This window comes from Colias eurytheme, chromosome 15, assembly GCF_061535395.1.
Source record: "Colias eurytheme isolate Ceu_HAF_F1 chromosome 15, ilColEury1 Martin Lab GWU primary, whole genome shotgun sequence".
Classification (NCBI taxonomy): domain Eukaryota; kingdom Metazoa; phylum Arthropoda; class Insecta; order Lepidoptera; family Pieridae; genus Colias; species Colias eurytheme.
The window spans coordinates 8,049,001-8,067,627 of record NC_142994.1 but is presented as its reverse complement, the minus strand read 5'-3'; the positions used below and the strand labels follow the sequence as shown (position 1 = coordinate 8,067,627).

General features: G+C 31.9%; 1 protein-coding gene across 2 annotated transcripts in view; it reads right to left on the bottom strand.

The window, feature by feature from the left end:
- Window positions 1–18,627, bottom strand: part of OtopLc (proton channel otopetrin-like c) — a 58,940-nt gene that overhangs the window by 15,507 nt on the left and 24,806 nt on the right. For both annotated transcript variants that reach the window (XM_090110507.1, XM_090110508.1), the window contains exons 3-4: window positions 5,234–5,476; window positions 2,072–2,224 (exon numbers count right to left, since the gene is read on the bottom strand). In XM_090110507.1, the coding sequence (XP_089966633.1) occupies window positions 2,072–2,224; window positions 5,234–5,476 (396 nt within the window). The remainder of the gene's footprint in view (window positions 1–2,071; window positions 2,225–5,233; window positions 5,477–18,627) is intronic.

Genomic DNA, 18,627 nt, shown 5'->3' with positions numbered 1-18,627 from the left:
AAATTGAAATACATGACATTAAAATATATATTGTTTAAAGACAAGCTGTAATAAAGTCCATTGCTATAACCTGAATATTGAATAACAGTAGATATAGAGTTTTAATCAAACCTTAATTTCGATTCATAACTTCCAAATAGGGGAATAAAACATCTATAAATAACAAACTGCAAATGAAACAGGTGTAAAACATGTTCGTCACAGATGACGCCAAGCGTCTTTACGTACTACAGGAAATCAAATACAATAAATTATTTCAGAAAATATATGTGATATTCTGACGAAGGTTATATATCACTCTTGACCCTAAAGAAGTAGGGGAGTGTGACTGAAAGTTACATATTGTGCTATATGCGTTGGGTGGATGTTTTTTATTCTTTCTCTTTTGTTATGACGTGCCTACTTTTCTTCATAATCGGTGAATACCGTTTTCTGTTGAGAGGATGTGGAAACGTCTCGTTTACATGTTTGTATTTTTATATATTTCTATAATATATATAATATGTATATGTATAATAGTACTATGATATATGAAAAGCGGGTGGGTGAAGAGACAACTTACTTTACTTTTAATAAAATAAATCAATTAAATGTACGTCACATAAGCAAACAATAGCTTAGCTCAAGAATCTCATTTTCTTTCTTTCATATATTATAGAGTCCTGTTATACATTATAGAGAGTTTTCATAACATTATAGAGTCCTAAATTGCATAATACATGACATAAAAACTAGCTTTTATATCACAAGCCACAACTATTCGACTACGTACAAAAATTCTGCTTGAAAAATTTTCGTAATACGAAAATATTTCTCATAGCCACATATCTTATTATTCGTAATAAAAGGAAGATCCATATATTAATATGATAACAGTTTGAGTGAGCATAAAGTTTTATTAGGGTTCATTTGAAGACCCAAAGACACCGCGTCAGCTAAACCCAACGACTAAACGATATATCCTGGGAAAAGGATATTTGTCATGTTTCCATAAAATAATCATGACTGATAGGAAGTTATAGAAAAAACGTAAATATGCTAATTTTTAAAGGTACATTTAACGATCAATATTGTGATAAAAGTAAATTTGAAATGTCACATAAATTTTAGTAAGTATTATATTTGCACCTTGCTTTTATTTGCACCTTTTATAATGCTTCGCTATGCTCCTTCTACTATCCAATTGTTCATTTTCTTCTAACTTTTCCTATATCCTAAGGTTGCCTGGAAGATATCGCTTTTTAGCGATAAGGCCGTCTATTTGTACCGCTCCAGTGTATATTATTATTGTTTGATTTTGTTATGTTTTGTGTGTGCAAATAAAGTGTTTTTTATTTATTTATTTTATTTATTATACGCCAGAACTGGGAAGCATCACCTATATTTCTGACCTCTTTGTATTTCCTCTTTATTATTAGAAAATACTATATGAATAAGCCGAAGGTTTTTATCGCTTTTTCTCTATAATATCTCTATTATTTAAAAGCATTTTATTTAATGTTGCATTGCGCAAACAAAAACTTCCTTGATATTGATCAATAATGCAAGTTTTAATGATATTTAGCTTCTCATTTTTATTTCAAACTTTAATCAATATCTGTAACTTGTATGTACAAAAACTTTACAGCAGGAGTCGACTTCACTGGCGAGTAGCCAAAATAAAGTTAGTCAAAAGCACAGACCGGGGATTTGCTAATAAATTATACACACTTAGCCATACTTTACTAAATCCAGTATTGATCACAACATGTAGGTATATGAAAAAGATGCAGTCACATTTTTCTCAAGTGTATGCATATTATTTTTTTCTATTACCTAATTTTGTAACTATTAAATGGAACGCTCTACCAACGGCAATTGTTTATTGTATCAATTACTCTATTATTGAAACATTATCCACGAATATATGATTTGATTTAAATTTTCTATTGTTATACTATTTAACAATACAATATAATATTTAATTTTACCACTGCCTCTACATTATTGTCTTATAACTCGTAAACATATAAAAACCTGGATCTTAAAATACATTGCCTTTTATTATAAATTATCTTATAAACATACTCACGCGCTAATAATATGCACGTTCGGGATAGCAGTGTTTGGCCTGGAGGGTCGTCGTGCTGGCGGCAGCGGTGGTCGCGGCGAGCTTCCATCTGAATGGCCATACAGTACGGGCTGAAGGGACAATGAGGTTCCTAGCGATGGTGGACTGGGTAACCTATGAAGAAATAAATAGGGTCTTTATTGTATGTAATAATAATAATAGTTAATCAAAAGATTAAAAAAAAAATTGGTTGTCTGTAAAGTCGGTTTACTGACGATAGTTGAACGTGACAACGTCCGATTGTGCTTCTTTGTCGCTCCACGTTCCGCGCTCTCGCTTGCACTTCAAGCCTTACATGGAACGCCTCAGAGCAAGGTAACGCCGCATGAGTCATGTTTTTTCGTGCGTGCAGCCGGCTCTATCGAATTATAAGACGTTGTCACGTCAAAACATGAAATACATATAGAGTTACTTGCTGACTCTAGGTACAACGATTTTCTGAATCGCTACTAAATGTTTTTATATAAAATAAACTAAACAATCAAGAAGACCTCTGTTACTTAAAAATACTGTTATAAAACAGTTTTCATTTTCAAGTTTAAGTAGCTTTGCTCTCAGTTTTAGATTAATCACTATTCAGCACTCAAAATTTTTCAACAAAATTTCATGGATTATGTCACTAACACAACTTTCTTACTATTTAAATTTAGTTACAATGTATACCTAATGGACTACAACTATTTAACCAACATTCAAAGTTAACAAACAATATTCTAAACAGAAGATAGACTATAAGCCACTGTAAATGCTTCGCTATCCATCATATTCCTAAGACGACTCAGCGTATTTAAATCCGACTAAATCCAAGAGCACAAAATCGCATCAAATTAATGCCAATAGCTCGACCACACTTGCTTCACTAAATCCTACATTGAATTTACGACATTCAGCCTATAAATCTCATACAGAAACCGCACTCCATTCAAGTGCCACAGGAGAAATAAATTTATTTACTCTTTTATTACTCTCTCATAATAGGCGAAGCATTGTTAGCAGTACCGCCTTCTTAATTCCTTTACCTTAGATCTCCACCTCATATTATCTGTTAAATAAAAGATATTTCCTTTTATGGAACAATTTAATGAGATTTCGAAGATGTGTATTGAAATCTATTTTTAATTAAATTTACTTACTTCGTTGGATATGGAGCAAAGAAATTTACTTCTTGAGAACTATCAGTAATGCAGGACCCATCTTGAGAGACTTTTTCTCATTTAATCAAAAATATTTCTAATCTAAATAAAATAGTAAAATACATAACAAAACTTATATATATTCATATGAAGGTTTAATACGAATCTAGCTTTTCGAAGTGACTATATGTACGTAATACGAGCCCGCATTGGACTTCCGTTTTGTTACAAACCTATTTGAGCACAAAGGAAACTTTTCCCTTGTTAAATTGATAAAATTTGTGTATTACATAGACAAAATTGTTCTATTGTTCATTCTGGTTTGTATATTTTTAGGAGGTAATTTGATTTTAAAAAAATACACTAAAATATTTAATTGACTGCTAACCCAACATGATGTACATACGGCTCAGTAGTAATTTAGTAGTTTGTAGAAATGTAAATTAAAACTCTCCGAGGTGTGATTTATAAATATATATGAATATCTTCATTTCGATTTATCAGTATACACCATACGCAAAAAACATAGCCAATAAGCCAACAATTTACCATCGATTTATGAAACCATTTAAATAGCAACACGTACCTAAAAGCATAGTTATGAAACCTAGACCGTCCCTGTAATTTATAGTCCGCCATTTTCCATCCTGTCTGGATATTGTGGAAACCCGATACATTTCGATACTAATCTCATTGAGTATCATATTCTAATACTTGTTTGGCACTGCTTACTTTATGATCGTATAACGCCTTTGTCTACAGTTTTAAAATATTATTATAATATATATTTTCACATTTTTTATTCGATAAAAGCGGGAAAAGCGAAGAGTAATTTATTTAACGTGTGCATTATAAATTTTATACCTACATAGTTAGTTTTCTGAGAGCAGATGTTTCTGTTTTTTTTTTACTATATTGGGAGAATGGGACGTATTACAATTAATTAGTATGTACCAATGTACCTATTGATATATTTATACCTGTACAATTACAGGTATAAATATATCGTATGAGTTACATAATAATTATTTTAATTATTAAATAGTGAAGTAGGTGTAGATTTCTTGGTAAAATGTTGTATGTTTCCAGAGAGAATAAGCAAGCGAAATGCAGTTTATGCAAAGTAATAGTCCTTTGTTATGGTTTTCCGCAGATCCTACGGCACATCTTCAGTCCACAGTGTGCACTATACAACCAAAGTCAGCCGCAGTGCAGCGTATTTATTTAGAAATACACGTAGTAAGTTATATTGTAGTTTGAATACAAATGTAGGGTAAGAAATATTTCTATCGTCATTTCCGTAAATATATTTTTGTTAAACGGACTCTACATTTTAGTGTAAGTCGAATTATATTATACTTTTATAGAAAGTAAACATAAAACTTAATAATTAAATACAATAGAATAAAAAGCATAGGATAAACTTTTGTTAAATAGGCACAAAATGCTCTGTTAAACCGAGAGGAAATCATAACAAAGGTATATAATCTAACTTCCGATGGAATAAAACACCTGCAATTTCCACGATACGTTTTCGCCTTTGGTTTGCGAGTTTAGCGGTAGACAAAACTTAGGTGTATAATATTACAGGTATACCAGTACCCATTTATTAAGGTATGGTATTATAATAATTTATGGCAGCGAAATGTAAAACACAATATTTTCATGTTTTTATTTATTGCAATATAAAATAAATAACGTAACTTAAAACACGTCCTAGTTTTATAGTTCCACGTGAGTTAATATTAATTTAATGTGTTATTTTTTTCTACGGACCATAGGATTGCTTTATCACGATAACGCCTAAGATGGAGCGCGATAACACCATGTGCAAAACAAATAGACGAAAATACAATCACATACATATATAGATATATATATTACGAAAATACAATCACATACATATATATAGATACATATTATATATTTCTAATCCTGTATTTAGTGCCACTACCACTACATTCATTCAATATAGTGGTGGTTAACAAACCTCAACGGCGACTCCATATGCACATGATGAGAGGAACACGAAGCGGCCGGCTGGCACGGGTGCGCGGGTATCGGCGGGGGGCTGCTGTGCCTGCTCAGGGTCTCCGGAGACACCAGCGCAGCCCCCGCGGACGCCGGGCTCGGGAGCGGCGGCGCGCTGCTGCCAGACATCTCGGAGTCGCCGAACGTGCCCCGGGAGACATGGGACCCGCCAGACATGTTGTTCGCGGGGATTGAGAAGCAGCTGCAAGGGGTATTCATTTGAGAATTTTGGTCTAGAGTTAGTTAATAACGTGCTACAATAAATGAAAGAGCTGATGCCCAATGTTTTAATCAATGTGCATCATTTTGGAATACTTTAATTCGCAAACCCAAACAAAATCGTCAATTAATTTTAAGTAAGTGTATAAGTATGAGTATTATACTGTAATCATATAGTCTACTTGATAAGTTGAAAATGGCGTAAACTAGAGATAAGGCTCTTAAAAATACGTGCGATAGCTCATTTGATTCGGAATGACGTCTAGAAAAATGTATCGGAAATGTTTATTAGCACACAAAAAATTGCAAAAGTTATAGGCAAATTAAGTTTCAAAAAAGTAGGTATTTCGTTTATTGTTAATAACTCCGAAATTATTAACATTTCAGGAATTTTGAAAAAAGATTCTTAAAGAGGAGGAAATTTCCAACGAAAATCTCCCGACTCCCGGAATTCTATCTCCATTATTTATAATTTTAATTTAACGCTGAAAATAGCCCTCCGCGCGGCATTTTTAGTTAGCGCGCGCGGCTTCAAAACCGAGCACGTCACACTAATTATTTTTTTTAAGGTATTAAATATTAATTTAAAAAATTAAAAAAATTATGGTGTATTCCGAACACTTCAAAGAATTTGCTCCCGTTGGAAATTTTACTTAAAGTTAATTTTTCAACAAATTAGACAAATGTTAACTAACGAAATTTTTTTGAACTTCCGTCCTTATTGCACATTAAAAAAAATGTTTAAATAATTGTCGGTAAAATTTTTCACTTAGTGGAGCCCTTCATATAAATATCCTTAACAAGATCGCGCCATAAAAGTTTAAAAAATGTTAATACTTTGTTTATAATAATTTTTTCAAGTTAACAAAAAACTAGAAATTTCTAGTTTTTTGTTCAAATTACTTAACTTGAAAAAATTATTATAAACAAAGTAATAAAATTTTTTAAACTTTTATGGCGCGATCTTGTTAAGGATATTTATATGAAGGTCTCCACGAAGTGAAAAATTTTACCGACAATTATTTAAACATTTTTTTTAATGTGCAATAAGGACGGAAGTTCAAAAAAATTTCGTTAGTTAACATTTGTCTAATTTGTTGAAAAATTAACTTTAAGTAAAATTTCCAACGGGAGCAAATTCTTTGAAGTGTTCGGAATACACCATAATTTTTTTAAATTTTTAAATTAATATTTAATACCTTAAAAAAAATAATTAGTGTGACGTGCTCGGTTTTGAAGCCGCGCGCGCTAACTAAAAATGCCGCGCGGAGGGCTATTTTCAGCGTTAAATTAAAATTATAAATAATGGAGATAGAATTCCGGGAGTCGGGAGATTTTCGTTGGAAATTTCCTCCTCTTTAAGAATCTTTTTTCAAAATTTCTGAAATGTTAATAATTTCGGAGTTATTAACAATAAACGAAATACCTACTTTTTTGAAACTTAATTTGCCTATAACTTTTGCAATTTTTTGTGTGCTAATAAACATTTCCGATACATTTTTCTAGACGTCATTCCGAATCAAATGAGCTATCGCACGTATTTTTAAGAGCCTTATCTCTAGTTTACGCCATTTTCAACTTATCAAGTAGACTAATATAGTGAATCATCTGGGTGCCCTATTTTTTTAATCTTCGCAATCTCACTTTTATAATATTCTGAGTAGAAGTAAACAAATACACAATAACAAGTAAACAGATTATTACAAGTCGGTATTCCAGCTTGGTTTTTAATGATGTATAAAATTAAAGTTCATCAATATCTCATCTAACAAATGCGTGAAATCGATCACCCTTAAAACTAAAACTTCCAAAGATTCTCATTAAAACGTTCAGGTATCCGTGTAATTAGAAATACTTCTCACATAAAATGAACTTTTGGAATCTTTGAACACTAACGTCAAAGGCAAAAAGCTATTCCCGAATAGAATGTTTATTATACATATATAGTAAACATTAGGTAATTTTGGATCTACCTCACGATATTATTTTTTCCTAGATAAAGTCATAAACGCGAAATAAAAACAAAATTAACCTAAATATCTAAACAAAGCTCTACATTTTGCACATGGGTTTCTTTTGTTGCAAAATAAATATTCAAAGCGAACGATCTATAGGTATCATGCGATAACCAGAGTATGGAAGAAGTTTGTCATTTATTATGTTCATTTATTATTATAATACGAAAAACTATTCCAATGTATATTCAAGAAACCTAGTGCAAGGAACATCAAATGGAATATAAATTGAATAACCATCTTTATCTTAATTCCATTACTCAGATCAATATGGTTCAATGGATACCGAAATCCCCATAAAGTATGAGGAGGGGGTCCACTTAAATGCCTCCTCATGCTTTATTATGCTGACAATTCAATTATTCTCATACGAAAATTTTTCTGCTAGTAATTGATGGTGCTTCATATGAAATATGTTTCGCCGTGATAACGAATTTACATAATATGTTGATATTCACAAAAAATTGCGACGTAATATCAATGTAAATCTTTTAGGTATTTTCATAAAAATATGCCCATAATCGCGTCACACGCGTTATGTGATATTTTATTTTACTTACTAAATTAATAAACACATTCCATTTAAGCAGGTTTAGCGATAGTAATAAAATGCTTAAATATTTAAACCCTTTTTAAACCTTATTGCAATAACCAATACCTAACGTCTGCATTATAAATAATTTATGTAGAAATACAGTACATAGGTTTATTAAAAGTTATTTTTATAAGATAGCTTATATTATATCGATATAAACGCAATCAAAGCTCTCGAACAAATAAGTGAATGCAGCAAATATTACATTTTTACCATCCAAAAGTAGACGATTAAATAAATTTATGATTTTTGTAACCTAGATCCTAGATTAACGAACTAAATTTGTGTCCTACTTCATTCCGGTCCAACGATCAGCTTGTTTTAGATAAAATCTTTTAATGCATTTTAAGCCATACCAAATAATTATTCCGAAAATGAAGATGTTAAATTTCAAGTCATAAATCAAATATGAAGCATAGAGCCAGGGAGCCCTGCTTGAATGCGGCCTTAGCTATAATCTATTTTGAATGGAATGTAGGAACAATAGAAAATGACTTATGCTTAACGTTGAACTTTCTTAATCGGAAGTGATTATTCATTGTTTTCCGACTTATCATTTTGTAAAGGATTCCATAAGTTGAATTAAGTGAGCTATGTTTTTGCAAAGTACCTACCTATGCACGAATGACATAAGGTGGCATGAAAATACGACGGACTCTAAAATTCCAAAGTAATTTTTAGACTAAAAGTGCAAGGGACATAATAAACATAAAACAAAATAAAAATAAAACAATTGAAACATAACGTTTCTAATTCATCGATTTGGACAATGCAAAATTCTATTCAATTATACAGTCATTTCAATTTCACAATGTTATTTCCAAGAAGCTTATATCTTATACACTGGAGATTTCGGTATGAACATTTGACGTGTAACAAGAAAATTGTTGTGTTCTATCACTTTCACACCTAACTTGGTATTGCCACTGTTAATACGAAGTTTTCCCAAGGCTACTATGTATGCTGTAATATTCTGTGCAAAAGGTTAGTTTTTGTACATGAGTTTGTTGATAAATTGCCAACAACGTCATTCAGAAGCATTGTTGGATGAGACTATTATTATTTATGCTTAATAAAATAAGTATCTGAACCAATTATTAAAAAGCGATACTCCCTGATTATGGGTAGTTACCATAATAAAATTGTAGCAACTCTCACTTTGACAATATGGCATAAGTGTCAAAAAAATTGCGTCGCTTCGAATATTTAAGTTAATATTGTTGCGTATTTAATAAATATTTTCAGAATATTAATAATGTATTGCATTGTGAAAAATTGCAGAAGTTTTTGGACTCCAAATTCTGGCCTATAATTTCACAGGCAAGTGTATAATTACGTTATTTACAATATTCCTCAATACTCATGCATTTACCTGTTAAGAATCATTTTAATGGCAAAAATCGTCAAGTTTATCATCATTTTACTAAGCAATCATGTTAAATAAGTTCTTTTCCTAATACTTTCATCATTTTTCAACAAGTTTTCAACAAACAAATTTAACAAGTAAGGTAACCATGATGATGGGTTTTACGGATAGCGACGATAATATATTGCTAAACAATATTATGATGAACATTTAGAACACCATTTTAAAAAATTTTATACTAGTAATGAAACAACACACGACATCGGTATTGCACTCACATATTGTGGTTTGTTCTTTTTTACATTGAAATTTATACTTTTTAACCTAATATTTTTTTGTTTTACGTATTTCAGCTTTCCAAAAAATGAAGTAAAAAGAAATATATGTGCCTATCAAGGGTAAAATTACTGAGGATTACGACCCAGAAAAAAAATACTGCTATAAACAGTTTTAATTTGATGTTTTTGGCTTGAAGTTGACCCGTCGAAGCAACGCGTTTAAAAAGAAGATCTGAGTAACTTACAATTTGGTAAACAGCATCTGATAAAAAACACAACTTTCCGCTATTTACAAAGGATGTTAATGATGTATATCGGTTAATATCCAAGCTTTGTAGCCAAAAGTTATCAAGCGTTATTTAAAACTATCATTCTCTACCAATTAAAATTGTATGTCGTATAAAGGTGATAATTCTTGTAAGTTGACCAGTAATTATAATAAAAATACTGATAAAAATATATGTCGTTATTATTTATAGACCATGATTTTTAGTTTTTTCTATTTCGAAAAATCCTGAATATACAAACCAGTGTGGTCACCCACAGAAAGAGACAAAAAACAACACTGACGTCATTCAAGGTTATATTTTCTTGTGACAAGTTAATGGTCATAGTGCAATCTCCAGTGTATTAGATATAAGCTTCTTGGTTATTTCAATAGATTTCAATATAGATTTTCTGTAAATGTGAATTGTCAAACACTTAACCCGCAAACAACGTAGTTTCCAGGTCAAAATATTCTATTTGCTAACATTTTGAGTAGAAGCATGCGCTATGGTACTTATACCCATGGAACAATTTTCCGCTCTAGTAACGTGATTAATTAGGTTCCTGTTTCACTCTAAAAATATTTTATAAAGTTCACGTTTCATGAAAATAATTATAATAAATAATCTGAACGAAATTGTTTTGAATCGCCCGCTGTAATTAGAAACTTTTACCATAATTTATAGTAAATAATTAATTATTAATACATACACAAACATGTTGAAATCCTGTTGTCCGTTATAACATCATGTATACCTACTTTCCTTATATAAATACCTATAGCGTTATATTTAAAGGTAATTCTCTTAATAAACACAAAAACCACAAACATACCACAAACATAGTTACATTGTTCTTTTTTTTTTCAAAATTTGTAAAATCTACGAATCCCGCCATTTTTTTTCTCCTTTTTCTTTATTGTTTTTTTTTTATTCTAACGACTCGTCTTACCGGTCATTAATTGCTGCAAGATTGCAGCCAATCGAAATTTTACTTTCGTTAAATGGAAGTACAGATAAAATAGTAAAAGTTGTACTGAATTTTTTAACTAACTAGACGAAATTGAGGGTCTGTGGTTGGTGAAATAAATACGGTCGTGCTTCATTAGCGTTCGTTAATTCAGCAGACCCTACGTAGGTAAAAGTGAACATTTTAAAATATGTTTTTAAATTTATTCGTATATGTACTGGGTTTATAGCATTCATATTTTTTATGTGTTTGATATTTTAACAACCTAATGTACATAATATTGTGTTTGATATTGTTTATTGGCGTATTTAAAGTGAATAATTGAACATTTTTTTTAAGTCGACATTTTGAATTTGTTTTGAATATGCAATGAAAATTACCTAAAGTTGATTAAAACCGTGTTTATAATTTTAATTTCGAATATTTCTGCTCAATATCCTGCTGTTATTGCGCGAATATTATAGAGAATTTATAACTATCCAACTTCCAAGAAATAACAAAATTATCAGAGAAATATTCGGTGTAGGAAATTGAATTTAACATAAAACATTTTTTTTCTTCTCTACAAACCATAACTATAAAAACACATATAACTGCATGCCAATACTAAATCGATACAGAAGATCGTCAAGCGACGTGAATACCATTTCCGTATCCAATATGGCGGCGTCTGATTTCCGTTCCCGTTCCCGCGTAAATGGTTTACCTGGATTACATGCTACGTTTATTTTAATCAACTAAACGGTAGGTACCGTAGTGATTATTAACATTATTAACCTGTCTACATCATCCGCTGGCATTTAGTAGTTTCAATAATGAATAAATTCGATAATGACGGTAATAAAACAATAGTTAACGGTTTATTGTAGGACTAGGCTTTGATACTTTTTGTTCCTCGATTATGTACGGTTACATTAATTTATTCATAATATGTAATTGTATATTGTTATTTCATTTTAGCTGTAATTTCCTTTGTCTATTTTACGGTGGTACCTAATTGAAAATCATGACGTATTGATTTTACCCACAGGGCCTGTTAACGACGTCTTTCAAAACACGATTATTGATAAAATATTCAGTGACAATGTACCTACTAAATAATTTAAATTGAATATACTACGACGGCATGTTCTCAATACAAGGGTGTTTAATTTTAAACGTGAAGGATATTACAAGGCACTGCCACGTTTTTTACTTGGCAGCTGGCACCCCACTTGACAGAGAATTATGGCAAGGAAAGGAGTATTTTCCTTTATAAAGAACGAACTTTGTTTTTTTGTATGCAATATTAAAATATTAAGCTTCACTCTCCATGGTGATGGATAATCTCTTCATTATTTTATTCACCACAATGCCCAATTTAGGAACAAATGGCGAACTTTCATAATTAAAATTTGTATTTTCAAAAAGAAAATGCATATCATACGTAGAAAATTCAACTTTCACAAATCTTTCAAACCAAACACATAACAAAGCGTCTATACTGAAAATATGTACGTATATATCTGTCAACTGTGCTGAAAATGTCATGTAAAATCGATTTATGAAAGCAATACGAAACGGCAAGGAACTTTATCGGGAAATAAATTTTATTTTTCGTGCATGAACTGAGGAGCAGAATTTATGAATCTCAAGCATTCCAGTTGCAATAATATTGAGCTAAGCCAATAAATCGACTCTAGGTTATATTTTATGTTACGTTAAATAGATCGTATACAAGAATTAACTCAAAGTGAGATTATTAATATCTACTGACTCACATAACGAATATTTCCTTTCATCGGTTTTTAAACATATGTGCGAATGTAAATCTAAACTTGGCTAATTTGAAATTTATCACTGCTATTTTAAAAAGTTGATTTAACTGATAGGTTTGATGTTTTTGTTAACGTTTTGGAACCATGAACGTAATATAATAATCATTTATTCAACACCGCTTTGTTTTTCAGGCTTGGTTTATTTCCGAAATGTAATCTTGACAAATGGGAAGAGTTACGTGTTGTGACGCGGCGCTCTGGAGACGCCAAGTCTGCTATATGGTTAAGCTTATGTATTTAGTTCATAAATAAAACGGATTATTTTCTTATCCCTAACATGGTAGTGAAATAATCATATCAAGAGAGATTTGTGTTACCCTCGTCACCTCAGTCATGTCAAGTACAATATTCCAGTTGCCCTTAATAGAGTTATACATATTTTACAAGAATCACCGAGACCTTTTATACTGTAGAAGAATATTGTATTAAAAATGGTTCAGCTGTATGTTCTGATAAACTGCAAATAGGTAACAATATTAAGGACACTTTTTTAAAAGGTAATGTGGCAATACATTACTTCTTTTACAGTTAAAAAACGTGAAGCATAGTGAGGATTTTAAAAGCAACTTCACATAAATCGTCATTTAGCATGGTTTTAAAGTATAAAAGTTCGTTATACATGAGTTTTTCAACGCGCTCTGTGAAAGCTTTTAATGCGAACAAATAAATCCGCTCGCACGAAAAGCTGACGCTATCTAAAACCTTACTAATCTTTGTACCCCGCAAATACTACTGGATACATACTAGATATATACATTTGGTATTAGAGAATGTCGTCTCGAAAGTAAAAGCTGAACTGCGCTGGTAGCGGTTTTCAAATTGGACTTTATTGCGTATGCTGTTAGGTTTGGTTTTGAGGAGTGGAGCTTTTGCTTAGTTCGTTGCATGGTTAGTTAAAATAAGCGTAGGTTTCGTAGCGTTCCCTTTCGTTAGAGCTCGCCGGCCGCCCGCCTGGTGATCAATGGGCGTCTGTAGTAACTGGCTTTTTACGTTCAACGTAGTTATTGTACTTGAACGTTTCAGCGCTAGGGAAAAAATTCTGAAAGGGATTGAGTGCGATTTTACTCAGACTGGTTCAGCTAAAAGCGAGAGTAAATCACATTTTGATCGTTTTTCCGATCTTCGTAAGTAATTTAATTTTGGATTCCCTTTGTTCAAATATTTATTGTTCGGGTCTTTGAGCTTTTCCGGGAATTGATGGGAGTAAATTATAAAATTTATAGAATAGGTAGGCAATTTGACAGAATCAGTATTTCATTTTCCAAAAATAGTAATGTTAGTTAATTTCCTATCGTCTAAAATATATCCTTTCGAACAATAATAAAATAAAAAACTTACTTACTCTTTTTCTTAATGTCTTGCCTATTTTAACTATCTATTAAGATAATTCAATAACATAATGGACTAATTTTTATTATTACTACTTGATACATACTGTTCTTCACCATCAACACATACAATAATTGCAAACATTATGGTTTTTAAAGATCCATATTTAGCTCATCTATAAAAGCTCCGGTTTAAAAATGTACCCTTTCCGATTACGTTGCTTATGCCCGACCCTACTTAAGAGACATTTAAAATTTACCCAACAAAATGGGCTATGAATCTCGAATATAAACGACACATTGCCGTACATCTGTTATGGCGAACAAAATAGACCGTGTCGCCTTCTAATTTGGTGTCAGGTTGCGTGCAGTGTCCGCATTTCGGTGCATTTTAAATTTAATTGCATGCCACCCTTGTTAACAGGCATTCTTCACGTAAGCGGTCGATGACCCGGCTTTAAGGACGAGCCGTGTTTATAACATTGATACGTCCGGAAGTAGGGCGAGGGACAGGAGTCAATGGTTTCACTTCTATGCTTTCCGTACACCTTGTTCATTCTTAATGTTAAGTCGAAGTGAACTTAACAGGAACACGGTATCGCTTTTAAATCAAATCCTTACACCGCACCGCAAGGGGTTCCACTTCATGTCGAGATTTATCATTTACTGCCACATTTGGTAATTATTTATTTTAATAAAATACTATCCATAAACCTTACTAAGAAAAGATCAATCAATATTCATTTCATAAAAAAATAAAACCTTTGTTAACATCCATTTAACCGATAAATCCAGAAGAGCATGGATAAGGTATATTATATAAAAAATGTATGTATAAAAGAGTACCTTCTAACAACATCCACCTCATTTCCACTAGGCACCGACTCCGTAATCTTCATTATAACACTTAAGCACTTACTAAACTGGCATTATTTCAAACAGATTATGTTTTAAACAACTATTATGAGTGATGTTGCGCAGTCTGCTACAACCGCGCTCTCCATACTGAATTGTTCTTGATACGAACAGGGGATCATCAAATTAGATGATACCACTGCAGCAATTTTCTACTGCCATTATTGCAAACACGACGACGAGACCGGACATAACCTCTCTAGCGAAATTGAGCCACAAATAACACAGTAAAGACATTCTTTGTGTTATACATGCATTCTAAAACCTGCAATCTATTCCTTTATTAACACGTCAATCATTTGTAATTATTTGATTCGATCCCTACAGACTGGAGGATCATTTATTCTTGAAATTAAGCTACAAAAATATTACTGAATCTTATGATTACAGACTTACTGACAAATTAACATAGCTAGCTGGGTAAGAGATGCCTAAGTCTGGATGAGAGACTTGAAAAATACCGTCCTATATTCTATGGCACATCCAATTCTTATTCCTCATACTATTTTAGGATTGCAACACATCCGTAGCTAATGCTCCTATTTGGATGGTGGTGGGCGCCAAGTATAACTGGGACACGACACATCTAATTTACCATAAAAAGTATTTATTTCCCTTTTGTAAGGAAATTTCATTGTATTTCATAGTATGAACTAGGAATAGTTACATGGTATTCCACCTTATATTCCACAATGCTCTATGCAGCTAAATATATTATTTTAATAACACAGCCATTATTATAATGGTAAGGGGCAACTAACCATGATGAGAGGACGTGGGGGTCTGGTGGAAGCAATGCGGATGTTGTCGATTTTGCAACGATGGAGATAGTTAGAGATTCGATTGTATGCGCTCTTTATGTATGATTACAAGGTTAAATATATGATAGAAGGTCAACCTAATATCAATTTTGGAACTTAAAGATCATTTGGAGATAACAATGCGCTTTTATTCTGAATTTAAACTTAAATTTCAATTACAACGAAACCTACGAATATAGCTATATATAAGACAGAGAATACAACTACCATGTTTAACTACACAAATCGTAAAATTATAAATTTCTTCATTACTCAAAACAAGTGTTTATCTTTACAGTTTGAGTGCATTATAATATTATTTGTAGCCTTCAATAGTTTTGTGGTGACATTACATATATATTACACTAAAGTGTTATTAAATCATTTATTTGTATTGCAGTTTGTTAAACATCCAAAACAGATTTCGATCTCTTCACTAATGCTGTGGTATAATATTATGTTTGGCAAAAAATCAAAAAAGTTAATTATGGATTATTTTTTGATACTAAATATAACAATTATAGATTATTCAATTGCTTTGTGTTTAATGGAAATTAAAATTCAGTCATCTTCATCATGTGTGTTCAACGGTTACGGGGCCTTGAGATTTAATTTTATAAATCATGATATTTCTGGTAAGTCAAGTTATTTCTTCGTTAATTATTTTTTATTCAAAGTTCAGTTGCATAAAGATAAATGTCGTCTCACTAGACTTTTGATACCAGAAAATGACATAAACTATACTTATAACTTGAAACAGTTTATGTTAAAAATCTATCGATTATTGGACCTGTTTGTGAGTATTTATTCATCTTACTCGAATAACATAATTTTATATCCAAATTATTTATTTGTTACACAAATTGCATTTTACCAAATTTCCGTCTTAAACTCATGCCTAAGGATTAATTATTACTATTTTCTAGTGACAAATTTTTATTCCGGCCTTATGTTCATCTGCATTCTTACTGTGTTCGTCACTTATGTAACGTATATAGTGTTATTTTTTAAGGAACGTAAAATTAAAACCATTTATAATACACCGCTAACTAAAACTTATATTGTATATCGATTTAAATTATTTATTTTTATTAAAATTATTGCGTCTTGTCTTGAGGTTTTTGTTATAGATACATTGTGTATATTTTTATTTCAAATTCGCGGCGATTAATGACTACATAAATAATTTGGACGACACCTCCTTTTACGAAGCTATATCTTGCTCCCCTGAGGATTGCTCCCACTTACTGTCTTCTGATAATAATCATCTTAACCTTACAATATTATCACAAAATATACGTAGCATCAAGGCGAATTTTTCGGGACTTGTAACTTTACTAGACAGAGTAAAAGTATCGTGTGATCTTATTATTTTATCTGAATGTTGGCTATCTTGTAATCCTATTATTCCAAATCTGGATGGCTACTACTCCCATTCAACTTCTTGTAACTTTAATCAAAACGACGGGGTTATAGTTTATTATAAAAACACAATAAAAGATGTAAAAATCGTTGAATTTCATATTGACGAAGCTAACTGTTTGCTTATATATATTGGCTGTGACTTAGTTATATTAGCGTTATACAGACCCTATGCTTTTCAAGATCCTTCAAATTTTCTAGTCTCGTTGGATAAAGTTTTAGCTGACCTAAAATCTTATCGGAATATTGTGTTGATTGGTGATATTAACATTGATATTAGGCCTAATAATACATCCAGTCACACATCATCTTACCTCGAAATTCTTGGGCACCACGGTCTCATTCCGGGCCATTCTTTTCCTACTCACGGACTAACGTGCCTTGACCATGCCAACATTAAGACTCGTTCTCCGGCAAAGATTTTTGTTTTGGAATCAACTGTTACAGACCACTTCGCTATTGTATTGTGTTTATCACAAAAAAAGCGGAAAGAAGCAAATGACTCACTTTTCACCAAAATAAATGAAGATAAAATAACTTCTGCTCTAAACTCAATTGACTTTCACCCTGTTCTTTCGACCCTAGATGCTAATCAGGCGGCAGACGTATTTATAGAAATTATCACCTCCGTTATATTATCCTGCTCTATTGCCCTTTCATTACCCCGTAGACGTAGGCCTATCAAACCGTGGGTAACTCCAGGATTATTGAGATGCATGCGTCATAGAGATAATCTTTTCAAAAAACATAAAAAATCGCCAAATGATGATTTATTGAAGCTGACCTATAAGAGATATCGCAACTTTTGTAACGCGTTATTACGTAAAGCTAAGATAGATTATGAGAAACTTGAATTTGCTAAGGCAGGCAAAAACTGTAAACAATTGTGGAAGGTCATTAAATCTGTTATTGATTCTAATAAACCGCAATCTACAGCTCACTATCTAATATCTAAAAATGAGTATACCTCTATCTGCGCCATTAATAATTATTTTGCCAACGTTGGAAAAAACTTAGCGGAAGCAATCCCGTCTTCTCAGCATAGTTACGTTGCTCCTGCTCACCACTTTGAATCTTTTGTTCTCTTAGCGACGGATGACAATGAAGTCCAGAATATCATTAATTGTATCAAGAGTGACTCCTGCCCTGGATGGGACGGTATTTCGTCTGCTTTTTTAAAAAAACATGTTAAAGTTCTTCTTGCCCCACTTACCCATATTTTCAATCTATGCCTTACTACCGGTACTTTCCCTAACGCTTTCAAAAAAGCCCTAGTGCTTCCAGTTTTCAAGTCTGGGGACCGGAACTGTGTCGAAAATTATAGACCTATTTCCATTCTTCCAGCTATGTCCAAAATTTTAG